Source organism: Sarcophilus harrisii, chromosome 3 (assembly GCF_902635505.1).
Source record: "Sarcophilus harrisii chromosome 3, mSarHar1.11, whole genome shotgun sequence".
Classification (NCBI taxonomy): domain Eukaryota; kingdom Metazoa; phylum Chordata; class Mammalia; order Dasyuromorphia; family Dasyuridae; genus Sarcophilus; species Sarcophilus harrisii.
Window position 1 is genome coordinate 448,374,415 of NC_045428.1, and position 27,279 is coordinate 448,401,693.

The window sequence follows — 27,279 nt, forward strand, 5'->3', positions numbered from 1 at the left end:
ATCAAAAGACCATTGGAACTGGCCTGAGTCACTTCTTTGTTAAAAAAAAGAACCATACCCTATGAGAACTGATCATTGTATAATCTTGTTACTGTGAACAATGATTTCCTGGTTCTGCTCAATTCACTTAGCATCAGTTCATGTAGGTCTCTCCAGGCTTCTCTTAAGTCATCCTGCTGATTGTTTCTTATATAACAATAATATTCTATTATATTCATGTACCATGACTTATTCAAGACATTCTCCAACTGATGGGCATCCACTTATCCCCTGTCTTTTAATAAACCTATAATAAAGCAAAAAAAATATTCCCACATAGACCATGTTCCACAATTCTGTCTTTAGGTGGCACAGTGCCCAGAATATTGAGCTTGAAATTGGAAAGACATGAATTCAAATCCAGCTTCAGACTCTGTCTGCCTCAGTTTCTTCATCTATAAAATGGAGATAACAGCACCTCACAGAGGAAGAATGAAACAAGGTATGTAAAGCACTTTATAAATCTTAAAGTACCATTTAAATGCTAGTTATTTTGTCCATTTGTGTCAGGTTTCATTGATTCTCTGCAACGGAGGTCCTTGCATGGGGTACTTTTCAGCTTTCAGAGTTTTGCATTAGTTTTATTCATATTATTCCCAGCCCTTGCTACCCTCCCACAAAGTTCCTTCCTACCTACATGCTCTCCAAGTCCCAGATAAAATCTTCTGTAAAACCTTCCGCAAACCCTTCAGTTTGATGGGATAGATGTTTCCCTCTTTGGAGCCTTAGGCCAAGTTATTTGTACAATTAGTTATCCTGGTCACATATTGTCCTGGTCAATCGTGTGATGTTCTTCCAGGCAGATTGGGAGAGGTCAGTCCTTGGTTACTGTGAGGTAAAGAGCAGTGCTTTAAGAATGCTCCACAGTTGACATGTGCTGACAGGGTTTTGTCTACGTTTCCAGGCTGCATGGAGGAGCCAAGTCAGCTCCGGCGGGTCATCTAAAACCCTGTGGCTTTGGGCCCAGCCGGTCCTGCCTTTCCTTTGTTGTAGCTTAGCAATGTGAAGGTGGAAAGGGTGGGAGTCATCACTGCCTGGGCTGGGAGCCGAAGTCACTGACAGGCACACTACTGTGGGACTGTCCCTTAGGGGTATTCCACTCACAGAAGCTGTGTGGTGTCCCCTCTTGCTGACTGGGTGCCATACAGCTCTGTGGGTAAGCTGTTCCTCTACACAAAGATCAGTGGTGCAAACTGATACAAATGGGGACTACTAAGGATCTTTGTGGGCTGAATTTTGGCTTAGTTTAAAACTTTAAAATGTAATGTTATCTATGCTTATTGGATTTTTCTTTATTTTGCTCTATATTTCCAACTGCATTTTAATCTGACTTGGGCCGTACTTGAAAAGACTGTGGCCCTCACTGAGCCTGATGGGCAGAGAAAACCAGAGAGCTCCTTATCTCTGAGAATTAGATAGAGCAGACATTCTCCACAATGCAAGTGACTTCGGGGACAATTGGAGGGCATTTAATGCACCCATTCTATGGAAGTATAGTTCTGCACCCCTACCTCAGAAAGTATTCTTCATATCCTAAAATTGATCAGTACAAACAAATGTGCTAATAAAGTCAGATTTGATTTGCAAGAATGTTTTATTTAGAATGTCAAAACTCCTTCCCAATATGAGAAAAATACCCAATCTTGAATGAATGAGAAGGGGTTCTAAAAACCCCAAATCTACTCTTATCTGCATGTTTTCATTGATGATTCTAGGAGAAACAAATCAATTTCCAGCAAATCACCCCTGATCTGTGGGGAGGGCATAGAAAATGGATATATAGCTCAGGAGCAAGATTTCTTCTATCTTGAATACTTTGATCTGTTGTTCAGTCACATCCAACCTTTTGTGTCCCTCTGTGGGGCTTTCTTGGCAAAAATATTGAAATGGTTTTCCATTTTATTCTCCAGGAGATTAAGGCAATCCGAAGTTAAGCAACTTGTCTAGGGTCACACACAGCTAGCTGTTTACTTGGCCACCTGCCTGTCTTGCTCTAAAATGAGCTAGCATGGTGCACTCAAGGGCTATTTCAGAGCACAGTACAGGGCATGCCTATCGGATCCATTTTTAAAAAACAGCAGGATTCCCCCTTGGTTCCATCTTCCTCCAGTCTCTGCTCTATTTAGCTAACGCACATAATGGAGGCATCCAGGTTCCTAGCCTGGTAATCTCCAGCCGTATGGTGAGAAGAGCACCAGTCTCGGAGTCAGTCTTTACAGATCCCAGTTCCATCCAGCTTGGGTCACCTTGGACAAGTCACTTTACTCTAAGCTTCGGTAGTCTTCTCTGTAAACAGGGAAAATACTTGCCCTACCCACCTAGGTATGATTTCTGAAGCACTCAAAGTGCCTCAAAGTGCTATAGAAAGGGCAACTGTTAAATGCATGGGACATGGGTCAAATGTAGGTAGTTTAAGGCAATTTGGTACTAGTAAAGTACATTGGCTGTGGTGTAAGTGCTAATCCCGGCCACCAAGAGTCTTCAACAGCATCACAAAGCAATTCCTTCTGGGGAATCCCCCACTCCAGGCTACCGGCCCTTCCCCTGCCTGAATCCTCAGGATGCTTTGCTGTTGGAAAAGAGGCCCTGGTCCAGCGGAGGAGTGAGCGTCCTGCCCTACGGGGTCCAGCTTCTTGGTGTCAGGGTTCCCCTCTAATTCAACATCATTACTGGAGAGGAGACAGAACAAGCAGGAACCGGCCCTAAAAAACCACCTGGTGCTATGCCTGAAGCAAGTTCCGAGATATGAGCATTCTCATTACTTCGTTGCTACCTGTGGAGGGAAAAAGAAGAGACACAGTTGTTGCAGCAGGTAATCTATTAATTAGGCAGCTAGGTCGCTCAGTGGATAGAGTACAGGGCCAGGATCAGGAAAACCTAAGTTCAAGTCTGGCTGCAGACTCTTACTGGCTAGGGGAACCTGGGCAAGTCACTTAACCCTGTTTGCCTCCATTTCCCCATTTGTATAATGAGCTGGAAAAGGTCTTTGCCAAGAAAACCCAAATAGGGTCACAAAGAGTCAAGACAGATTTGAAAAGACTGAGCAGTGACAATAAATCAACAAGCTGTGTGCTAGGCACTCCCCAAACTAGGAGACAAATACAAAGAGTGAAATAACCTTTATTCTCAAGAAGTTCACATAGAAGAAAGAGGAGGAGAGAGAGGAGGAGGAGGAAGAGAAGGGAAAGGAGTAGAAATACAAGGAAGACGAGAAGAGAGAGAAGGAAGAAAAGGAAAAAAGCAGCAATAGCAGCTCGCATTCTAATGGGGAAACTGAAGTCCATTTATGGGTTAGCCCCAGACAACTTTAGGGCCACCCCAAGGGAGACGGTAAGACAATCATTAATTTAAGGTGGAGAAAATATTCCACTTAGAGGATTTTTTTTTTTTAAAGCTTGTTTTAGGATTAGGAAAAATTCTAGATTCAAACACCAAAGAAAAAGCACAAAGAGTGGACTCTCCTACAATGACTTACTGTGAAAGCCTTGTCTGTAAGAAATCTGACTTTTCACATACACCCAAAGGGGCCCGGTTACTAGCTGTGTAATCACCCATAAGTCACTACTGGACTGACCACAGATGCAGAGTTGGAGGACCCGGGAGGCCAGCAGCCTCAGAGCACGAGTCACACGACCCGAGTTCAAACCTGGCTTCAGCAGAGAGCTGGCTGGGCCAGAGGTAGATTTGTAATTAAATCCTGGGGAGCTGGGGGGATCACCAAAGAGGATATTTCCCTCAGCTGTCAAATGGGCCTGGTGCCCTGCTCAATCCCCTTTCCCTTTCTCCCCATCCTCTACCCTGAATCCCCGACCCTCTCAGCCGGACTTCCAGACAGTGGTCAGCCTGGGCTCTCACCTCCCACTCACCCCCTTCCCTCCTGCACATGTGCTGCTGAGCAACGAGGGAGAAGACCTGTTCCCAGAGTGGCCTTTGCTGGACTCTCCTCCCAATCCTGCCTTCTAAGTGTTGCTGTCTCTCTGGGCCCTCTCCCCAGGTGACTTAATCAGCCACACTGAGGAATCTCACAATGGCCTTTCCCACCCCACCCCCCTCATCTCCAGACCTGGATGCCCAGCAGACATCTCAAGCTCCCCACGCCCGGACAGAACTCACCCCCACCTGTCCTCCCCAAGCCTCCTGCCACCACCTCCCCCCTCCCAGTCCTCAGGCTCCCGATCCAGGCTGCCCCAGCGGCTCTCAGTAGGCCCCCCTTCTCCTAACACTGCCCACCCCTCTGGCGGGCCCTTTCCACTGCAGGCCTGAATTCCTGCAGCAGCGGCTGGGGGCTCAGCCTGCCTCCCATCCCTTCCCCCTCCAGTGCATTCTCCATCACTGGCCAAAGTGACTTTCCTAAAATGCAGATCCGGTCATGTGCCACCTACTCCCTAGCAAACCCCAAATGCCCTATTTGGCATTCCAAGTCCTTCACAACCCAGCCCCCTCCTGCCTTTCTAGGTTTCCAATACCTCATTCCCTGTTTGGAAGCACCTGATTTTCCACCTCTCCACGCTGGACACCATCTCTGGCAGCTTCCTGTGCTTGGAACACTGCCTCCTCCATTGTGATTACTGATCTCCCTGGCTTCCTTTATGTCCTAAATATTCTAATTTCTCTTTCTTTTTTTTCTCTCCTCCTCTCTTGTGTCCTATGTGCCTTCTATTGGAACCCTTGCCAAACTCCTCAATTCCAGTGCTTTCCCTGTATTAATTATCTCCTGTTTCTTCTGTCTTGAGCTTGCTTTATATGTATTTGTTTCTGTGCTGTCTCTGCTTTTACCTTTTAAGTTTCTTCAGGGCAGGGCTGTTTCTTGCTTCTTTTTGGTACTCCCAGGGTTTAGCAAGGCTCCTGGCATATACTATTTACTGGCTGGCTGATATTTGTGAAATACTTTGGTATCGTGTCTGGCTATAGTAAGCTCCCTATAAATGCTAGATGTTGTTCTTCTTAGCCCAAGGTCACACTGAGATAAATATTAGCTCCTGGGCCTCTATTTCCCCCTTGCAGCACAAGACACTAATCTCCTACAAGTTTAAGCTGTATAAAATGAGGGTAATAGGGGCTGTCTCTACTTGATAAGCTTGACGGGAGATCCAAGGAGATAATGTGGAGGACAAGAAAGAACAGGCCTCTTGCCCGCTCTGCAGAGGCTCCCGGCCACTAACCCTGAATGCCCTATTCACTCTGACAGAGTCTGTCACTATACCTCCTTGGAGTGGGGAGGACTAGCCAGGAGGCCAGCCAGGAGCACGGGGCTTGGAATCAGGGACTCATCCTGGTGAATCGCAACCTCCACCAGGCACTATCCGGATGATCCTGGGCGAGCCATTCTACCCAGTCTTCTCAGTTTCCTCGTCTGTAAAATGAACTGGGGAAGGAAATGGCCAACTACTCCAGTACCTTTGCCCAGAAAACCCCACCACGGGGTCAGAGAATCAAACATACTGGAGCAGCTGCCTTGAGCTCTGGGCCTGGAGGGAGCGGTTGAACCCCAGCCACACTGACTGTTACCTTCCAGGATCTGGTGGACCCTTGAGTCCCGCATGTACTGCTGCACCGCATAATCCTTCAGGTAGCCATAGCCCCCGTGCATTTGTAGGGCCTGGTTGCATATCTGGGGAGCAGAACAGCCGGGCTCAGAGGCTCCAGGGACGGCAGCCAGACAAGGGGCCTTCTCTCCCCACCCAGCATTGCTGTGCACCCTTTCTCCCTCTGTGGCCCTGCTGGGCTGAGCCAAGGCCGAACCGCGCCTGCCCTGGGGAGGACCGCAAACAGACAAAGCTGCATGTGTTGGGGAAGATAGGGGCACTTCCTGAGCCCCAGGGCCCTCACCAAAGGTCTGTGACTGACTGCTGGCCAAGCCGAACAGGGGGTTTACTACTCACTGCGAAGCACTCATCGGTGGTGAAAAGCTTAGCCATGGAGCAGAAGGCCACGGCATCTTCCCGCTCTTCCTGCAAGGCCACTGCCGCGCTGCGGATCATTAGCCGGGAAGCCACCAGCCGAGTGGCCATGTCAGCTAGTTTGAACTGCAAGTACTACGTGAAGAAAACAGGGAAGGGGGGAGAGGGTGGGCTCCTGGGCCTGGACCCTCTGAAAGAGATCTTTTTTACTTTGAAACTGCAGCATCAAGGTCCGCTGTATCATTTACTGGAAGACATCCACTACTTTATTAGCCCTGTCTCCATTATTTCCATGATCCCAAGGTAGCAGAGCTGAGATTATCACTAGGCTTAGAGCAAAAATTTCACCTAAGGGCTGGGTGTTAAGGAAGAAATCAATTTTCAGCATAGTACTTAGAACCTTTAATCCCTTTCATTTCTCTCCTATTCTAGTGAAAATATAAGTCATGAAAAAGGTCCATTTAGCTAAAAAATGTGAGAAATAAAAATAGAGAAAAAGCTAAACAATCACCTGATTGTTGGCCAGCGGTTCTCCAAACTGCTTCCGTACACTGAGGTGGTCCCGGGCCAACATGATTGAAGCATGAGCGGCTCCAAGGGAGCAGGAAGCTAGAGAGGAAGATTACCATATTTTTGGGGTTACTCTTACCTTCGCTAAATCTTCTGTGGTAAGCTTGCCAATTCACATTTCACAATTCAAATGAATAGGCAGGGCAAAAGTGTGCTGTACCCTCCAGTTCCTTTCTTCTTTGTCTTCTCCGCCCCCCACTCCTCCTTCCACATTCTTACCAACGTTGATCCTCCCTCCATTCAGTCCTTTCATGGCAATAAGAAAACCTTGCCCCTCGTTTCCAATCCTGTTGGCCACAGGTACAGCACAGTCTTCGAGAATCACAGCTCTTGTTGGCTGGGAGTTCCACCCTACCTGGCCAAAACAAGGAGTCACAGCACTGACCAGAAGCTCTCAGAGGGTGCCCATTCTATTCTTGGGAAAACCTGGGGGTTTCAGGTCACATTATCCTTAATCTTAATCCTGAAGAACTTAAATTCACCATGAAGAGTTCAGGTTTAAACGCCTGTGAAAGCCCTAGCTGATAAAGATTCTAGCCTATGTATTAGTCAAAGATGCTCTCCTATGCCCTGGATGCTGAAGATCCTCAAAGTCAGAGACTGTCACTGTATTACCTTTCCATTCTTTATGCTGACCAATGTAACACTTTGTACACAGTGTGCACTCAAAAACAAACACATTTAAACATTAATTAACTCATGATATATAAAGGTCATCCTGATCAATGATACTGAGAGAACAAGTAGCCAATGCTGACAATGGGGTAACTTTGGCATTTGTTCCAGGAGGAATGAGGTCAGATTGATCACCTCAATCACTTCTTACAGAGCCATAATGATGATCACAAACTGACATGTATATGTTTTAAGATTTGCAAAATGCTTTACAAACATTATCTCATTTTATCTTGACAAACAATTCTGAAAAGTAGGTGCTATCATTTCATGGTAGAGAAACAGACTTTCTAATCTGCCTGCTGATCTATAGAAAGGGTTCTTAACCTAGGGTCTGTAATCATGGTTTGCTTTTTCAACATATCTAGATAACTATTTCAGTAGTTTTTCTTTGTTATCTTATGCATTTTATTTTACTTACTTAACGACATTATTAAGAGAAAAAGTTCATAGGCTGTGGCAGACTGCCAAAGGGAGCCACACCTAGAGGAAGCTAGGTAGTTACTAGGTAGAGTGATGACCCTGGAGTTAAGAACTGGATTCAAATCCTGCCTAAAATATTTCTTAGTTATGTGACCCTTGGCAAGTCCTTTAACACTTTCCCCAACCCAAGTTTCCTTATCTATAAAATAGAGATGACAATAGTACTTGCTTCTCACAATTGTAAGATATAAAGATAAGATAATAGTTGTTAAATGTTTTTTTTTTTTGAGGCAATTGGAGTTAAATGACTTGCCCAGGGTCACACAGCTAGGAAGTGCTAAGTGTCCGAGGCCAGATTTGAACTAAAGTCCTCCTAACTTCAGGGCTGGTGCTCTATCCACTGCACCAACTAGCTGCCCCTAAATGTTTAGCTAAAGCATTAATGTGCTACATAAATTCTAGCTTTTAGCTATAATGATACAAAAAAAGTTAAACAAAACAAAAAACACTGGACTAAACAATCTTTGCATTGGCTCAGGTAAACCACTGATCCTGGTCATACTCTCCTTAAGCTTGTCTGAAATGGCAATGGCTTGATGCTACAGGATAACCTTATTCTCAGGGCTCTGTGTTTACTCTCCTGAGTAAATTACCCAGGGAAACAATTAATTATCTTCTTAATTAAAAAAAAAAAAAAAAAAATCTAGCTCAGAAACCCCCCCCCCCCCCCCCAGGCTTTATCTTCATCTAAAGGAGCAGTTTATACCTTTTTTTGACTAGATCTAGCTCAGAATTGAAACCCTGTCCAAAAGCACCCTTTTTACAAGATGTTGTTCTTTCATGCTTCTGGTGTTGAGAGGTCTAGAAGACCCCAGAGCACTGGGCAAGCTTACCACAGATGATTTAGCGAAGGTAAGAGTGACCAAAAAAAAAATGGTGATCTCCTTTATGAAGAGAATATCTAGATTAATGAAGATTACAGAATACACAGCCAACAGAGGCATGTAACGTTTTCAAATAAATATTATTATCCTTGAACTTGTCTGACTTGTCATTTTGCCTCATTTACTGAATGGGTTTAAAACCTTTTGGTGTTATAAAGCTTTAAATCATTCCAGTTCTGTATCTGTTTCTCAGGGAAAACAGAAACCATTGCCTTAAGGGCAGGCAATTAGATTTTTCGAACTACTGTTATTCAGGTAAGAATACTGTAATGACAGGGGGCCAAGAGTGTCCAAGATCCTAATAGTTCCTTGGCCAGATATTCTTCTTACCTTCTTCTCTTTCTTCCCAAAGCTGAGACCTGGGGTCCCCTTCTCAATGACCAGACAGGAGATCCCTTTAGGGCCTGGTCCTCCAGTCCGGCACATGACCACATAGATATCTGACTCACCACCCCCACTGATGAAAGCCTGTGAGATTGCAGAGTGGATGAAAAAGGGAATAGGTAAAGCTTGAATGTATAAAGTATGAAGCTCAGAAAACGCCTGGAAGGCTCAGTATCATTGGAGAGGGGAAAAGCAGCTGGAAGGGCTGATATGGTCTGGGTCTGGCTGAGGTCTCTATTTTTAAGTACTGGGATCTCTATTTGATAGGAAAAAGGGTAGATTTAAGAAACAGACTGGGGTCAAGCAGAACTCATCAAATCAGGAAAAGGTGAATGAATGGAAATGTAGCCGGTGTCAGAGAACTGTAGTCTGGCAAAGTGCCTGTGTAACCCTGCTGAGACACGGGCTTTAGGAGCACACCTGATTTCTGTGAGAGGAAATACCACCCTCAGCGTGGCAAGCATCTGAGAGTGAGGAAGACGGGTACCTTGGAGCCATTGAGGATGTAGTAATCCCCTTGGCGTTTGGCTGAGGTCATAAGGGACGCAGCATCACTCCCACTTCCTGTGACAGGGAAGAAGGGAAAGAAGGAATGGGAATGAGTCCAGTGAACTAAATGGAGTCACAGACCCTCCTGTTTTCCAGGTTATTTCCTCCCAGAACGAGAAGGAATCAAAATGGGAAGCTCTAGTCTTCTTTTCTTGAACCTGCCAGACCTTGATTTTTGAGTTAAGCAGTTGAACCGGTGATCCTTGCATAGCTTTCCCAACCAAGCCCACCTAGTCCGCTCTCAACCAGATAGGGAAGCTGCTTCCATTGGTTTAGATTGGGTTTTTTGGCCTGGGGATCCCAGAATTCTCTGAGCACCTGCACTCTCAAAGTATGGTCGGTGCCCTCACTGAAGGCCTCAGCTTTCTGATACGGCCTGGGCATGTTTGTGGGAAGGGTCGCAGGGACCAAGCTCTGAGCTGTGGGAAGCCCACCTGGCTCCGTCAGACAGTAGGAAGCAAACTTCTCCATAGAGCAGAGCGGCGGACAGAATCTGTGTCTCTGTTCTTCATTTCCAAAGGAGTCAATCATCCAGACACACATGCTGCCGGGGGCAAAGGGAGAGAGGAGAGAGGTGGGAAGGAGATCCGAGGGAAGGAGGAGGCACTTACAGGGGTGAGAACCGAAGATAGAGAGGAGACAAGCAGGGGAGGGAGACATTCTTGGACACAGCTTTGGAGAAGGGCTGGATTTGAATCGAGACCCCAGGGAAACTGAGGCTGAAACATTTAACTCACTCTCAGGGATGGTGCCAGACAATGAGCTATATTCCTTCTGCTTATGACCACGCCAGTTTTGAAACATATTTCTTTTCTATCACCTTTCTCCTAGCATGACTATAGACCCCACTGGATGCTCTAGTTGAAAGAAACAACAGCAGGGTTCTGGTTCTGCCCTGAAAAGGCTGAAGTTTTCTTGCACCCACATTTGGGACAGAAGCTAGGCTGGGAGAGCAGGCGTTCTTACGTACCCATAGAGAAATGCCTAATGAGCAGCCCAAAGGAGGCTTCAGCTTCTGGCTGCATGCGTGGTATAGCCCAGCTCCACAGATGAACAAGGCTGGGAGCAGCCCCGCCCATGGATTGGAAGACTCGCAGCCACCCCTCAAAGCACCTGACCCCATCCAGGCCCAGGCACTCACTTGTGGATGCTTATATAGGCTGTGGTGCTGGTGCAACCGGTGGCCAGGGCCTCGAATATGATGGAGGCGTCGAGTCGGGACAGCTCCGACCCTCCCACATCGGACCTAACGTAGACAGCCCCGAAGCCCAACTGGGCCGCCTTCCTCATGGTCTCCACTGGGAAAACCTCCTGTGCAGAGAAGAGACAGGGAGCTCCAGGAACGGCCCTGAGAGATTCTGGCAGCTCAGAAGGAGCTTCCTCATGCTGCAAAAGTGCCCCGTGGCTGGGCCTGGAAGGGCTCTGAGCACGGGCCAGGGGGCCAATAGCACTCTGGATCCGAGCCAGCTGAGATTAGAGAGGCATTTTACTGGGGGCAGAGGATGACACATTTTTTGATCACAAGAACTCCTAAAGACTATTTACATGGTAGTTCTTAACCATTCTGGGGGAGGATCATGAATCTCTTTGGCATGCTGCTAAAGTTTATGGTTCCCATCAGTGAGTATTTTGAAATGCACCAATTTATGCCTAAATGCAGAGTGCTACAAAGGAAACCAATTACATTAAAATATAGTTATTTTAAAATTCCAAACAAAATCAGTCTACAGACCCCAGATTAAGAACCCCAGGTCTGTATTAAATCACAGAGGGATTATCATCTGCATCTAGCCCACTCTGATGAAATTACAGATTCTTATAATGTTGAGGAAAAGCATCAAGGCACTTCTGGTTGAGAAGGGGTACAGCCTAGGATGGCTTCCCTCAACCTGACCCCTTGATACCGAGTCAACTAGGCACATTTTGTAGCATAGCTAGATACTCAAAAAGCACAAGTGGCCTGAAAAAAATCAGCGGGTCTTGGATTTCTTGCACTGAAGCACTGCTTCTTTGTTGGGTCACAGATGAAGGAGAACCAATTTAAAGTAATTCCCAATCCTTAGATCACAAAATAAAAGTCTTCTGAATGATTCTGATTCGAGCATTATTGCTGTGCTCCCTATGAAGCCTTGCCAGTAGGGTCCCAAACCAGTTGGGACAGTAAGGAGAGTCAAGAATGGAAGATCCTGGCACTTAGATGGAGGCACTCTCACCTTCTGGTCCCATTCTGCCATTTGTGGGGCCATCTCCCGGGCGGCAAAGTCAAAGGCCACTTTCTGGAACTCCTTCTGTACATCATTAAGGCCCAAGGAAGCTGCAAGAAGGAAGAGTGTCACTGTGTGACTTAAGGCAGTGTGCAAGGTCTTCTGGGAAGCAGCTTCCTAGAGGCACTATCATTTTCAAGATGTTAGTCCCCTAAGTGTCAGGTACTGTGCTTGGGGAGAGGGTTAGCTCTAGGCCTGCAGTTCTCCGGCTTATGCTTTTTTCCCAAAGCAAATGCCCCAGCACAGCTCCACAGCAGTGAATTGTCCCAATAGCCCTGGGTGGTGGGTTTTAAGACCTAGGAAGACACCACTAGGAACTGATAGTAAATGTCTAAGGAATCAAGGATTTCTAGGGAAGGAAAGTTTTCCTACAGATTCATCTGTAAAATGAGGGAATGAGAGTAGACATTCTTTTAGACCCTTTCTAGCTCTGAATCTATGATCATGACAAGCCCATCTAGTAGTAAGCATGTCTAAGAACTTCCTGAGCTTTAGTAGACTTTGATGACCTCTGCCAATGACCAAGTTTTCTGTGTAATGGACCCCGCTGACAATGCCTATTTATGGCCCCCTTCTCAGAATGTTTTAAAATGTATTAAAATGTAAAATTCATAAGATTAAAAAGAAAACTTAGTATGTTAAAATAGTTTATATATGAACACACACACACACACACATATATATATACACACACACACATGTGAACCTGCATGTATGTATGATCTTGTGATGAAGAGAGCCATCTACATCCAAAGAGAGGACTATGAGAACTGAGTGTGGATGACAACATAGCATTCTCACTCTTTTTGTTGTTATTTCCTTGCATTTAATTTTTTCTCACTTTTTTCCTTTTGATTTTTTTTTTGTGCAGTAAGATAACTGTATAAATGTGTATGCATATATTGTATTTAACATATATTTTTTACCATATTTCACACATATTGGATTACTTGCTATCTAGAGGAGGAGTGAGAAGAGGGAGAAAAATTGGAATACAAGGTTTTGCAAGGGTTAATGTTAAAAAATTATCCATGCATATCTTTTGAAAATTAAAAATATTTTTTAAAAAAGGCTGTCTTTTAAGTGTTAATTGAGTTTGGGGAATTGCATATGTGGCCTAGGGAGTAATTGTTTCAATTAATAAGCATAGATAGGCAAATCAGTTTTTTGGAAAAAGAGGTGGAAAACAGCAAGTAGATGCTGAAAAAAAATGAACAGGAGAAACTGAGAAAGAAGTTACTCCTGCTTTTTAAATTGTTCCTTCTTTATATCCTTTGTTGGCTTTCTTCCACTTTTCCATGGAAATCCTTTTCACTTTACTTCTTATTTCTCAATACTTTCTTTTGGTGACCTGATCTTAAGATATAAGCTGTTCTTGAATGCAAAATCTTCCTGCTTATTAACAAATAAACAATTACTTTAAGGCAATCACTTACTTTGTGAACACCTTCACTTAGGGATCTTGCCAACATTTCAAAATCATATGTCTAAAACTTCTCTCTCCAACTGGAAACTGTCTTTCTTTTAATCTCCTATGTAATTTTTAGATCTCTCCTTTGCATTTGTCACATTCTGATTTGCACTGAAAGTTCTATTCTTCCCCATGGTATCAAAGTTATTCTGAATTTGTCAAGACTATACCAACTTGGGACAAGTTTTAGTATGTACAGCTAAAATGGAAAGTTGGAAAATGAGTATGGGGGGTGTTGTCAGAAACATCATGGAACAATGGAAAAAATGGATTTGAAATAAGAGGTTGAGATTTTTCATTTTCTGACTTCAAATTCCAGTTTTGCCACTAACTAGCTGGGTGACTTGGGACAAATCACTTAACTCCTCTGGGCCTCTATTTGTTCAATTGTAAAATGGGGGTTGAGAGACGGATTGGTCTACATGTTATTTAAGGTTTCTTCTTTGCTCTATTGTCTATGATTCTAAATGTCTCTTGTACAAAGACCAGTCCAGCTAGTTTTAGAAGGACTCATTATCATATTATTTATAGGGGCATTTCTTTTAATTTATAGAAAAACTGTGATCTCTGTTATTAAATGCAGCTGGGTAACTGGATAGAGCACTGAGCTTGGAATCAGGAAGAACTGAATTCAAATTCTGCCTCAGACACTTTGATGTATCTGGGCAAGAAATTTAAACGATTTACTACCTCAGTTTCTTCAACTATAAAGTGGGGGATAATAACAGCATCTACCTCACAGGGTTGTTGTGAGGATCAAATGAGATAACAAAATTGTAAAGCAGCCCTTAGCATGGTGCATGGCATATAGTAAGCCCTACATAAATATAAAAATAATTGTAGTACAATTTACTGAGGTCAGGAGCTCTATTTCTTTTTAATAATCATGCTGTGAACAAAATAGATATTTAACAAATGTTGAAATGAATAATTCTAGTTTGGAAACAAAACTTATATTTAACTTATCTTGAATTACTCGCTGTCTAGGAGAGAGAGGTGAGGGGGAGGAAAGGAGAAAAATTTGAAACACAAAGGTTTTCCAAGAGTGAATGCTGAAAACTATCTTTGTATGTATTTTAAAAATAAAAAACTATTATCAAAATTAAAAAATACAACAGGAAAAAACAGGTAAAAACTATCCACATTCTGGTTCCATCCCTACTTACTTGATCTTATTTAATATCATTATTCTACATATACAACATCTCTCAAACTTGATACGCCATCTCACTGATTAAGGTGGAGGTAGAGAAGAAAGGAAAACTCCTCCTCAGAAAGTTTACCTTCCTTCCAGGTTCAGGCGGGGTCCCAAGTCCTTAGTGCTAAAACTGTAATTTCCCTAATTACTAGTGTTCTTTTCTTCCTCAAATCACCCTATATTTATCTATGCATATATTATGTCACACCTTAGGACGCAACCTCCTTAACGCCCAGCACCGCGCAGGCGCTCTGCACATAGTAGGACCATATTCTCGTAGAAATACTGCGTCCACGGTCACAGGATCAGAGGCAAAGCGGTAACTAGAGTGCAATCAGATTCAGATCTAATCTCTCCACTTCAAAGCAGCAACTTGAAGTCAAGGGCAGAGACACGGAGAAATCCGTTTAGCCAACATTTAACCAGCACTGTTCAAGGCGAGGGAAACCCCTACGCTCGCGGAGCGCCTACAACGTCGGACTCGATAAGATTTGTCACGGAGGGCACCGTGGGAGACCCCGGCCGGGCGGAGGGCAGCTCAGGGAGGGAACGAGAGCCGGAGGTGGGGAGGAGGGGCAGAACCGCCACGGAGCTGAGCGCAAAGTGACCGCCACAGGCAGCTAGCGCGTAGCAGGCCCCTGCTGCCAGGCGTCACAGGCCCAGAGGCCGGGGCTACCGAGGGGAAGCCCAACCCCCCCAACGCCCAGGAAACCAGGCTGGAGAGCTGGTACTCGGGGCCGGGGCACCCACTTCCCAGCCTGGATTAGACTTCGGGTAAGCAGGAGGAGGGGCGGGGGGCCCGGGGAACGAGTCCCGCGGGGCAGAGCACACGAGCGGAGCCGCGCAGAGCGGGAGGGCCGCGGATGGAGGCTTCATCTGTGCGCGCGTCTTCCAGACTAGCGCTGCCGGCCCGAGGGCTGGCCAGGCCCCGAGCGCTCTCACCGCCGGGCCGCTTTTCCGTGGGCAGGGGAAGCGCGGGCCCGTCACGGGGCGGGGGAAGCGCGGGCCCGTCACGGGGCGGGGGAGACCCCGGGCCCCGCGGATACCCGGGCACGAGCACTTTCCCATCCCGGGCCTTACGGTCAATGCAAGATGAGATGCGCCGGGCGCGTCCCCGGGCTGGATCTGGAAGACACGCACGCAGGCTGCCCAGCCGGGCGGCCAGGCGCCCGCCGCAGAGCCTCAGCATGGCCTTCTCGCCGCGCGCCGCCTCTCGGTCTCCGGTCACGCGACGGCCAAAGGGCCGGGCAACAGGAGCGGACTGCGCCCCAAAGCTCGGACTGCGCCCCAAAGCTCGGGCTGCGCCTAGCCGGAAGCTGGCGAAGGCGGGGCCGGGGGCGGGGAGGGGGCTGCGCGGCACTCTGGGAGGTGTAGTCCCGCGGGCACGGCGCGGAAACCGCCGCTCCCGGCGAACCCTTAAAGGGGACGCGAGGCGTCGCCTCGTGGTCTGGGCGTGCCCCGAGTCTGCGCGGCTGGCGGGCGCTCCGCGGAAGGTAAAAGTGCCGGAGCGGGGAGTTGCTCTCTTTGCTTGAGTCGGGGCCGGAAGTGAAGGTCCCAACGTGGGTCAGGGCGGCTGTAACCTGTAGCGCGCCGAGAGCTGAAGCTGAGCCAACTGGTACCATTCTCGGGCGGGATGCTGGCCAGGGCTGTGCCTCCTCGCCCTTAGAGGTCCCTTACCATGAGCTTCCTCTTCCACCGCCCAGCCCCCCCCTCCCCTCCCCCCATCCCCTCTCCCAGACCCAAAACAGCTCGGGGACGCCGCCTCAGACTTCCCTTCCACCTCCTGCGGACCCCTTCGCCACAAGCGGCCCCTTCCCCTGTTCCCCCTGCCCTCCCCCTTCCCTCGTACATTTCTCAGGATCAGCCTGCTGCCCTGTCGGCCCCCGAGTCCCCGTTTCTCCGGATCCCTGCTAAGGAGCCATGCCGAGGCGAGCGAAGAGAGCGTGCCGGAATGCCCCCGAGCCAGGTGAGCGGCATCCCTGCCCTGCTAGCATGGCGCCCGGCCTGGAGCGCTCTGGAGAGCGGGTTCGAAATGAGTTACACATAAAAGGCATCCTTTGTTCCTGGCCCTTGGACAGAATGTAATTATCATTGTTGCCTTTTTTTTTTTTTTTTCTTAAATAGATAATTCTGTGCAAGGGGAAATCCAAGTTAGCCACAATCTCATGAAATTCATAAGTTCCCTATCTTACAGTTAGAGAATGTAAATTAAGCAACTCTGAGGCGCCCTAAATGCTTTTTGACCCAGAGATTATTAGGGATATACCCAGACAAAATACATCAGAGAAAGGAAAAGGAGACCTATACCCAAAATTTTTGTATCAGTTTTTGTATCATATTTAAAAAACAGGAAACTAAAAAGATGCATCTGTTGAGGAATGGCTAAACAAATGGATTATCTGTCGATTATCCATGGGAAAATTTTCTTTTTTTTATTTTATTTTATTTTATTTTTTTATTTTTTGGTTTTTATTTAATAGCCTTTTATTTACAGGATGTATGCATGGGTAACTTTACAGCATTAACAATTGCCAAACCTCTTGTTCCAATTTTTTACCTCTTACCCCCCCCACCCCCACCCCCTCCCCTAGATGGCAGGATGACCAGTAGATGTTAAATATATTAAAATATAAATTAGATACACAATAAGTATACATGACCAAACTCTTATTTTGCTGTACAAAAAGAATCAGACTCTGAAATATTGTACAATTAGCCTGTGAAGGAAATCAAAAATGCAGGTGGGCATAAATATAGGGATTGGGGAGCTCAATGTAATGGTTTTTAGTCATCTCCCAGAGTTCTTTCTCTGGGCATAGCTGGTTCAGTTCATTACTGCTCCATTGGAAATGATTTGGTTGATCTCGTTGCTGAGGATGGCCAGGTCCATCAGAACTGGTCATCATATAGTATTGTTGTTGAAGTATATAATGATCTCCTGGTCCTGCTCATTTCACTCAGCATCAGTTCATGTAAGTCTCTCCAGGCCTTTCTGAAATCATCCTGTTGGTCATTTCTTACAGAACAGTATATTCCATAATATTCATATACCACAATTTATTCAGCCATTCTCCAACTGATGGACATCCATTCAGTTTCCAGTTTTTAGCCACTACAAAAAGGGCTGCCACAAACATTCGTGCACATACAGGTCCATGGGAAAATTTTCAGTGTAAAATCATGGGGAGCTTTGAGGACCAAGTTAAGGAATGGGCAATGGGGATCTTTGCAGAATGACCTGAAAAGATAAGAGCTCGTAGAAGCCAGAAAAGATAGTGCTTTGTTCTTTGTGAAAAGGGAATTGAACCTGAATTACACTTGAGCTGGAAAATAGGACACAGATGTGAAAGGCAGTGTGCAGTTGTTGAAGGAGAAAGATAAATGAGGCAAGGACATTATACATTGTAGATTGGACTCATGATTAGGATTGCCTATGTTCCAGCTTGGTAATTCTACAATCCTAAAACCAATAGGACACAGCAGTTGATGAATGCCAAGAGAAGGGGTTATGATTTTGAATTTGTCAAGACTCAGAAAATGGTTTTTCCATTCGTAGAAGTAGGGAAAGGACAGAAATTTGTTGGGGGAAGATGACGAGTTTGGTTGGGGCATGTTGTCTTTAAAATACATCAAAAATTTGAGTTCAGATGTCTCGGATGCACTTAGAAGTCTGGGGTTAGAGAAGGAATCAGAGAGTTGCACTTGGAACATGGTAAAAGCTGTGTATGAAATTGGCATTGGAGAGGTTTTGATAGAAAAGAATAGAACTTTGAATTGATTTATATTAATATTTATACTAAGGGGCAGAATGGAAGAGAAGCCTGTAGAGATAAGGGTTCAATCAGAGGTCAAGGAGAACCAGAATGATGTCATGGAAGTCAAGAGGAGAGAGATTCAAGAAGGAAGAAGATAACTGTGTGCTAGATGTTGCTAAGCACTGGGAATAAAAAAAAAAAAAAGGGCAAAAGCAGACATCAATTGAGCTTAAGTTTTAATCGAGAAACATATAAATCAGAATCTCCAAAATGAATACAGAATAGATGGGAGATAGCCTTAGAGGTGATTGTTATGGGAATAGCAAGAGGAGGGAGAAAGACCAGAAAAGGCTTGCTGGAGGGAGTAGGGGAGGAAGAGCATTCTAGATCTGAGGAACATCAAATGATAAGGCAAGGAAATGGGATATAGAAAGTTGCATGTGAGTAACATCAGGTAGGTCCATTGAAAGGAACAGAATGTAAAAAACATGACAGGAAAGTGCAAGGTTTCTAAAGTGACAAATTTAAGGGCTAAACAAAGCTCTCAAAGGTCTAAGGTCTAAGCATTCAGGAAAACAAAGACTAAAAAATACTACTGGATTTGCTTATTGGTACATCATCACTGACCTGAAACAGCAAATAGAGTAGTAGAGGCAGAAGTCAGTTTTCAAGAGTTTTAGATCTTGAAGAACACGAACTGTATCCTTATTAATAGTTCATGAAGAGAGTTTGACAGTGAGATGAATATTTCAGGTAATGAAGAAAAACAATCTGAGAGTAAAAGATTGAAAATGTTGGACAAAAGGAAAATATGGAGGAGGAGCCATAGGTTTAAGAGGTCAGATGGGTGGAATTAAACTTGACTAAAAAGAAGACCACTTGAGTAAAATTTTTCTGTGCATAGGTAATTAGATCCAGTTTTTAGTAGCAGGATAGTATATTGCATCTATATATTACTTTTAATTTTACATTAATCATTTTAAGCAAACTTTTTGGGGGGGGGGGAGAGAAAGGTTGGTTTCCAGTTTTATGATGTCATCATCATCATGGAGAAATTCTCTATTTGGAAAATGCCTCCTGGAATAGAAGTTGTGAACTTTGCTTACAATCTTTGAGAGTTGGTTTGGGGTTGGAGTTGGTAGCACAGTGGATATAGCACCAGCCCAGAAGTCAGAAAGACTTGAGTTCAAATCCAGCCTCAGACACATAATGCTTCCTAGCTGTGTGACTCTAAGGCAAGTCATTTAACCCCAATTGCCTCAGCAAGAAAAAAAAAAATTGTTGGGGGTCATCTAAAGATCTATGAGACTGAACATCTCAAACCATCTAATTGGTTTGCCCAGAGTCACAATGCTAAGATGTATCAAAAACAGCTTGAACTTTTGACTCCCAAACAGATATCTCAATGTGTGTGAACAAACTATAATATATAGAAAAATAAATCTGCAAGTAGGAAAAAAAAATTGTAAAACACATTCCAAAATCAAATAGAAAAGACTTTTACATATTAATAATAAAAGCCAACATTAGATTGAGCTTTTATTAGAACTTGCAAAAAAAGTTTGTATTCATTATCTCAATTAAGGTGATTTTTTTTTTCTATCATACTGTTAAGCATGAAAAACTGAGATATTATATATTCTTTGTTTCTAAATCATTCCAGGAACCCAGATTTATACCTGATAATTCTTCCCTGTCACCATTCCTAAACCTTTGCACATCATTTCTCTTTCTCTGTCCACTAACATTAATCACTTAATCAACTAGTCCTTATTGAGATCTTATATGTTTAGCAATAGACTAATGCTGTGGGGGTCCACAAAGACAGATTATTCTTGTTCTCTGCTAATATTCTGGTTAGATAAAAAGACTAGTAACCATGAAGAAATTAAAGGGCACTGTAAAAGAACATGTAACTTAGTATCCAATTGTGTGATGTCAACTAAAAAAACTTTCACTTGAACCTGCTACCTCCTAATGCTTCTCAATTAGTCAATTGTTAAGGATTTATTAAACAGGGACTTTGTGCCAGGGACTCTATGAGGCATGAGACAGTTTTGTACTCGAGCTACAGATATGTACGACTTAAACAGAAGAGTTCATTATTTTCATTTATGTTGTTTACCTTGAAATAGACCAGAATGTCAATGCAAGGTATTCCTAACTCTACAGGTTATAAAGTTGGTAGGTAAGAGGCAAACGTCTGTTAACAAATATCTCTTAACTTTCTATTATTTAGAAATGAGTCTCTTTTTCATGCTATGATCACAATAATCTGTCATATGTATAGATTCTGAACATGTGGCTTCTTAATTTGGAAATGACAATGCCATGGTGACTTTACTACCTTCTCTTGTAGCAAGCATTTAAGTATCTGTTGTGTGTCATGATGCTCGTTTGTATTGTTCTCTTTTTGTTAGCAATCAGAAAATGTTATTCATACTTGCTGCCTCAAATTTCTCATTACCCATTTATTCCTTAAACCTTTTGGAATTTGGCCTTTGCCATGCTATTAAAATAGTAAAAATATTAAGATAAAATATTAAACATTTAAATAAATAAAATTTTATTTTATTAAAATAAATTTCTCTAAGCTTGCTAATGACCTTAATAGTAAATTCAGAAGCCTCTTCCCTGTCCATTTCTTTATTTATAACTTTAGTATTTGACACAGCCTCTTCTTGGCTCGTTCCCCTCCCCCCCCCTTTTTTTTTGACACAGAACTGTGACAATTCTCTTCCTACTTCACTGAGTGTTCCTTCTCTTTCAGGTTTAGAGTCAGGAAAAGCCAGTTTCCAATCCAACCTCAGATACTAGCTGTGTGAATGGACTTACCTCCCAGATAATATTTGTAAAACATGTGGCACATAGTAAGTGCTATTTTAATGTTAATTATAACAATAATTATTAATAATACTTATTGGTAGTGTGGTCTAACTATCTATTAACTGTGTATACGACCATGAGTTTCACTTAATCCCTCCTGTTTGTTTTCTTCATCTGTAGAAAGGAGATTATAACAGCATCTACCTCGTCTCATAGGGTTCTTAGGAAGATCAAAGTTACTTAATTTTTAAAACTCTTCTTAACACAGTGAATGGCGTAGTAAGTGCGACATAAATGTTATATGCTGATAATATATATAGCTGGACTTGGAGTCAGGAAAAACTGAGGTTTGAATCCTACTCCTTAGACCTTTCTGGCTCTGTATGTGACTGTGGGTCTCACTTAAACTTTGACCTCAGTTTCCCCGTTTGTCACAGGTTATAATATTACCTACTATGCCTGTCTCTAGCACCTCAAACACAGCATGTTGAAAACTAAACCTTTTTTCCCCCTAAAACCTGGTTCTGTTAGTTAATAACTTATTTCTACGGATGGTACCACTGTACTCTCAGCTCTCTAAGTAAGTTTGTACTTGTACTTGTGTGTGGGATTTTTTAAAACCCAAGTGAAGGGATTTCTATACCTAGTAAATTTCATCTTACTAGGGGATGTCCGTCATCTGTACTTGTTAAGAACCTTATTTTGTCATCTGATGTGATGACACTGTCTCTTATCTCTGTGGCATCTCAAGATGTAATGTATCTGTTAATCAAGTAATAATAAAGTGGAAAAAACAACTCCACAAACAACCTAGGTCTAGTCAATTGTCAAGGTTCATCCATTTTGTGTCTTCCCTCTCACATAACTAGTCATATGCCCAGACTATAGAACAACTTCCTAATTGGTCTCCTTGAATTTAGTTTATTCCTCTGTCCAGTGTATAAGAATATTTAAGAAAACTTTCAGTTACACTCTTATGATCATCATTCCTATACTCAAAAAATTCTTCCTGCTTGCCTAGTGAATAAATGATCGACCTTGGATTTTTTTTGTGTATATATTGGGGTAGCTAGATGGTGCAGTGGATAGAGCACCAACCCTGAAGTCAGGAGGACCTGAGTTCAAATGTGGTCTCAGATGCTTAACACTTCCTGCTGTGTGACCCTGGGCAAGTCACTTAACCCCAGTTGCCTCAGCAAATAAATAAAAAAAAATTTGTGTATATTTTTCAAACTTATATATGTATGTCAGCTATCTCAGGGAAGGGAATGTTTCATTTTTGTCCCCAGTCCCTAACTAATACCTGACTCATAGTAGGTTCATGAAAAGTGTTTCCCGATTGACTTGTTTTACTCTGATCTTGACTTTCAAGGCTTTCTATAATCCAGATCCAGTCTAGCTTTCTCTCATATCACCCTTACTTCATTGATAGCTTCCTGTTTCCTCACTCCATAATTCCAGCCCTGCTCACCTTACCTTGATCTCATTGTTACTGTTTCTGCTCCTGGATTAGAGCTCTCCTCCTCTTCATCTGTAAATCCTTCTTTTGTGGAGCAAGGTTTAGTCTAATGAAGGATTCCTTGATCCTTCTACCTGAAAGGGAACTCATTTCCTCTTCATTTTCTTCATGGCACATTGCTTCTTGAAACTAGGGCCATGTTATAGGTGTCGCTATATCTCTAGGGCTTTGCATGTAGTTGGTCCCTAATGTTTGTGGAATTGGCTCTCTGCCATAAATCAGTGAAGGAACACCTTTTTGGGGAGAAAGTGGGAGCCAGCTAGGTCCTTAAGGATGTGTATTATCTGGCAAAGAAAGTAGGGATTTCCAGAGAAGTGGCACATCGTGAAAAAGACAAAGAACTGCAGCAAGCATGGGAAGTCCTTGCATACTCCTGTTCCTTGCAGACCCTGAGATGCCATCTGGCAAACGTACAAAGGCCATGAAAACAGAGACCTCAGACAAGCTGGTGGTAGAAGGAGGACCCTCTGACTCAACAAAGAAGGCCCAAGCTGCAAAAGATTGTGGAAATGAGTCAAGTCGTTACTGGCTGATGAAATCAGAGCCAGAAAGCCGGATGGAGAAAGGTGTGGATGTCAAGGTAAAAGCATCACAGCATATAGAGGAAAGCTAAACATTTACCCTAAGGGGGATAGGAGGGTGGAGAATCGATCAAACAGCAGCAATAAAAGCAAGGGTAGAAAATGAGCAGAATCAGCAACCTACTGAACCTCCGTTTTCCTCATCTGCCAAATGGAGATAATATAAATATTGCCTCACAGGGCTCTCCTGGCAAAAGCACTCTGTAAACCTTAAAACTCTATCTTAGTGTAAGTTGGCATGATTAGTTGCTCAACAAGACTTTTCATTTCATTGCTGTTCCTCACTGAACTGATCATTATAAAATTTTAATCCTGGTTTGGTTTTCCCTGCCTTCCAACATGCTTCCAAGGCATTTCCCTATTTCACAGAGAGGTCTGTTTTCAGGAAACAAACTAGTTTTTAAAATAATCTGAGAAAAATTTAATTAGTAATATTTTAGAAAATAAATATATTTATTTGTATATCAAATAAGTGAGACACATGACCCCAATTATTTTATTTTTTGAATTATATATGCTGCTGTTCCTGTCTGTTAGCAAGGCCTTTTACAGTTGAATGTTGCTGCCCTGCATAATTGGCTATCTACAGAGCAACTTAGGCAGAAGTGAGGTTACCCCCCCTACCCCCTTCTCCCCCTTTCTAATTCTACCTAATTTAGCTATAGAAAGTCATGTTAGATTGCCATTATACCTATTTATAGGATCCCCACCTTCCATTTATATCTGGGATAGGAAATCTGGGAAAGAGGAATTGCTGTTGGGACCAAAAACTAATAGTCGTATGTGTAAAAAGTTTCCGTGTTATCAGACATGCTGTTCTAGATATCCTGAGCTGGGCTGGACTCTGGTTCTGGGGTCCTTCGTAGGCACTTGCTGAGCCTAAGCAGCTAGGAAGTGTAAAAGGATCAGGGAATCTAGGACCTTAGGGCCATCTAACCAAACCCCCTAAGGAGGAAAACTCATAGAGGGTTAAATGATGACCCTAAGGTTCCATAGATACTATGTTAGTGGTAGTATTTAAATACAGGTTCTCTCTACTCCAGAATCAAAACTCTTGCCACCATATCTTACTCCTTTCCTAAGCTTACACATGGAGCCTTATGCCCAAATAGCAGGAGCTACATATTCACATTAGTGCTTTTCTTGAAAATTGTCACTTTGAGAGGCTATGTATTAGAGTGATGCCCCTATCATTCAGAACGTTTAGAGGCTGCCTCTTTTTAATTGGCTTCTAGTACTTATAATATATTCTTAAGAATATCTTTACACATGGAAAATCTTCCTTTTAGGATTTATTTGATTTTTGGAAATAGGAATAAGTCCTTTGAAGTCAAATCAGGTGAATCAAGTGGGTAATGAGTTTGAATAATTCTGTTTTTAGGAAAAATAATAAAATTACAATTATAATTATTTTGGAACATTGGACATTTGGGCAGTGTCCATCCCCAAAGCATACAGTTACTTTGCACAGTGAAGACAACTGGAGGGTAGCGTGTGCTCAGAGAGGTGGGAAAATAGGCCGTGTGCTAGATGGAAGAGAGAAGAAAAGTCAGTTTGTTGGCTTTATGATTTTTCTGAAGGCTCTAGTGGTAACCAAATTGCCACTAGAGTATGCCACAGTGAAGTCTACTGCAGGGCTCTGTGTGCCCCTACCAGTCTAAAATAACATAGAAGAGGGTATAGCAGTGAGCTTCCTTCCCTGGGGTTCCAGGGTCCTAGAGATCTACCTGGGAAGGCGTACCTGGGGATTAGGAAGAAGTAGAGGAGTTCCTTGTTTACTAAACATCTCTCATGTCTGTGATACGGGTGCAAGGGCCAAGAGTTCTTTGACAAATGACTTTCTTTCTTGGATATCCAACTCTTAACATTCTCTGATTATTAAGCAGTTTGGCATTGAGGATCTCAAAGCACAGCCTAAACAGACAGCATGCTGGGATGGTGTTCGAAACTACCAGGTAAGAAGATGTTTGGGATCCACAGTGGGAAAAATACGCTTGTTTCTTTTATTTTTTTTGCTGGATAACCCCAGAAAGCTGGAAACTTTTGTCCTGGCACCTCACTATTATAAGGGTGTTTTCAAATGAAGTCTCAAGATTCTCAGTGGAATGAAACCCTAAAAGAACCATTTCCTGGCCAAGGTTCAGATGTAATTTGGATACGTATTCGTCTTAGCAGAGAAGTAGTTCTCTTCCTTCAGTTGTATGAATAGAAGGTTCTGCCAAAAAACCCACCTGTTGTGGATAGGAATTTTAACTCTTCTGGGAAAGTTTCCTAGGTGTTAGGATGTTCTAAAAAGGAAATTGCTTGTTCTCCATTCTGGGACAGGCACGGAACTTCCTGCGAGCAATGAAAGTGGGAGAGGAAGCCTTCTTCTATCACAGCAACTGTAAGGAACCAGGCATTGCCGGTCTCATGAAGGTTAGACAGGGTCTGGGGGCGGAGGGTCAGGGAAACATCGATCCCCCTCCTCCCATCAAAGTAGCCTTGGAGCAAAAGGGAAGCCAGGTGGGGGAAGAAACCACCCTGTGCCTATGTTATTTCCTCATTTGCCACAAGAAGATGGAAAGCCTGCAGGATCTTTCTGCAAGACAGGCAGGGTCAGGCGAGCTAGCAGGGCCCAATGCCAGCCACTGTACGTCTCCTTCTGTGGTTCCAGGCACCATCACAGCTTTGCCAGGCTATTTAGGATAAAGTACTAAATGTCAGCTGAATTTTTATTATCTGTACTAATCAACGATTACTGGCATAGATATTACAGGAATAACATTTGGTTACCTTCATCCTATTTTTGACTTAGAGTAGTGGTATTAGTTAGCATTGCCTGAGAGACAGGATGAATAGTTGAAGATTATGCTCTAAGTTATTCTAGTATTTTAAATACTTTGATTATATGTATGGCTATGTATATGTGCATACATACATACACACAGATTATATATGGTATATGTGGTGTGTTATGCACATACATGTAGACACTATATGTATTTGTATGTGTGTGTGTGTATATAGATAATTTGTGTCAAATAGAGATGGTTCAGACCTTAAAATGTAATAAAAAAATAAATTTAAAAATGATTATGGCTAGGTAGTAAGGTAAAACAAGTCTTGTATTTGAAAACTACCCATAGATGACCCCTGCCTAAATCAGTAGGAACTCAATATAATGAGACATCATAGGATTTTTTTTTTTCCAGATTGTGAAGGAGGCTTACCCTGACCATACACAGTTTGAGAAAGGTAGCCCTCATTATGACCCATCCAGCAAGAAGGACAACCCCAAGTGGTCTGTGGTAATTGATTTATCCTTTTTCTTAGTCCCAAGGAAGTATAAGAACAAGGAATGCCTTAGTGAAGACTCCTTTAATAATAAAAGACAGTAAATAAGTACTAGAAATCTTGATTTGGGGGCAGAGGAGACTCAGAGTCCTGCCAACTAAGAATAAGCTGTACTTGGCAGTGCCTCATTTAAGACAGTGTGCAGATGGCTGGGTAAATCCAGGGGCTACACCTCATGCCCTTCTCTTTTAGGTGGATGTCCAGTTTATTCGAATGACCAAACGTTTTATTCCTCTGGCTGAGCTCAAGGTCCATCATCAAGCCCATAAAGCCAGTGGTGGCCCTTTAGAAAACATGGCTCTTTTCACCCGTCAGAGACTCTCAGTCCAGCCCCTGACCAAAGGTAAGAGCCAGCTCAATCTTCCTTCTTACATTCATGCCAAAACTACCTGATCTACAGCTCATATTTCCCTTTTCTCTCTTTGGTAGGTGAATTTGACTTTGTCTTGAGCCTGGAGGACAAGAAGCCAAGTTAAATGGGAAATTCTTGAAAAGGGAGAACTGTTTCTTCAAGCAAATCATGCCTCTCTCTGACAAGGAGGTGAGAGGGATTTGAATTTGCTAATTACTTTTCTTTAGGATTGGTGTGTCTATGTATCTGGAATGTGTGTGTGTTTTTGTTTTTTAATTAAAACATCAGTATAATAAAGCATTGGATGCAGTCAGTCAGCTTGTTTCTTAATAGCAAACTGCAAATTCCACCTTGGTGCTCACCTGTGATGTGGAGAGCTTTTTGGCCTTTGGAAAACAAAGAGCTGGCAATCTGCACATGCCAGGATAAAGGAAGAAGGCTCCAACTGGTAGGTTTTTTTTTATCAGTAGTTATCTAAATCCCTCAAAGCATT

The 27,279-nt window shown here is 43.4% G+C and overlaps 2 protein-coding genes across 8 annotated transcripts; one reads left to right on the forward strand and one right to left on the reverse strand.

Annotated features, from left to right (window-relative positions):
• Positions 1-1,614: 1,614 nt before the first annotated feature.
• On the reverse strand, positions 1,615-15,706 carry ACAD8 (acyl-CoA dehydrogenase family member 8). Of its 3 annotated transcripts, XR_004233163.1 has the most exons (12): positions 14,626-14,711; positions 11,698-11,798; positions 10,626-10,795; positions 9,919-10,031; positions 9,423-9,499; positions 8,882-9,019; positions 6,729-6,864; positions 6,451-6,548; positions 5,922-6,074; positions 5,482-5,650; positions 5,243-5,392; positions 1,615-2,812 (listed from the first exon to the last, which is right to left on the reverse strand). XR_004233163.1 is itself a non-coding variant. In XM_031960863.1 (11 exons), exons 1-11 carry the CDS (start codon positions 15,604-15,606, stop codon positions 2,760-2,762), a joined length of 1,248 nt encoding a protein of 415 aa, XP_031816723.1. In that variant the 5' UTR covers positions 15,607-15,706; the 3' UTR covers positions 1,615-2,759. The 3 variants fall into 3 exon arrangements, 1 of the variants encoding a protein (XP_031816723.1); XR_004233164.1 differs by lacking the exon at positions 10,626-10,795 and having other exon boundaries at positions 9,919-10,028; positions 14,626-14,992; XM_031960863.1 differs by lacking the exons at positions 5,243-5,392; positions 14,626-14,711 and adding an exon at positions 15,498-15,706 and having other exon boundaries at positions 5,548-5,650; positions 9,919-10,028.
• THYN1 (thymocyte nuclear protein 1) lies at positions 15,104-27,099 on the forward strand. 5 transcript variants are annotated; one of them, XM_031960870.1, is made up of 8 exons: positions 15,104-15,191; positions 16,276-16,383; positions 22,904-23,097; positions 24,982-25,053; positions 25,424-25,516; positions 26,293-26,388; positions 26,627-26,777; positions 26,864-27,099. In XM_031960870.1, exons 2-8 carry the CDS (start codon positions 16,338-16,340, stop codon positions 26,908-26,910), a joined length of 699 nt encoding a protein of 232 aa, XP_031816730.1. In that variant the 5' UTR covers positions 15,104-15,191; positions 16,276-16,337; the 3' UTR covers positions 26,911-27,099. The 5 variants fall into 5 exon arrangements, with proteins under 5 accessions (XP_031816730.1, XP_031816731.1, XP_031816733.1 ...); XM_031960871.1 differs by lacking the exon at positions 15,104-15,191 and adding an exon at positions 15,853-15,910; XM_031960869.1 differs by lacking the exon at positions 15,104-15,191 and adding an exon at positions 15,878-16,032.
• The last annotated feature ends 180 nt before the right edge of the window (positions 27,100-27,279 follow it).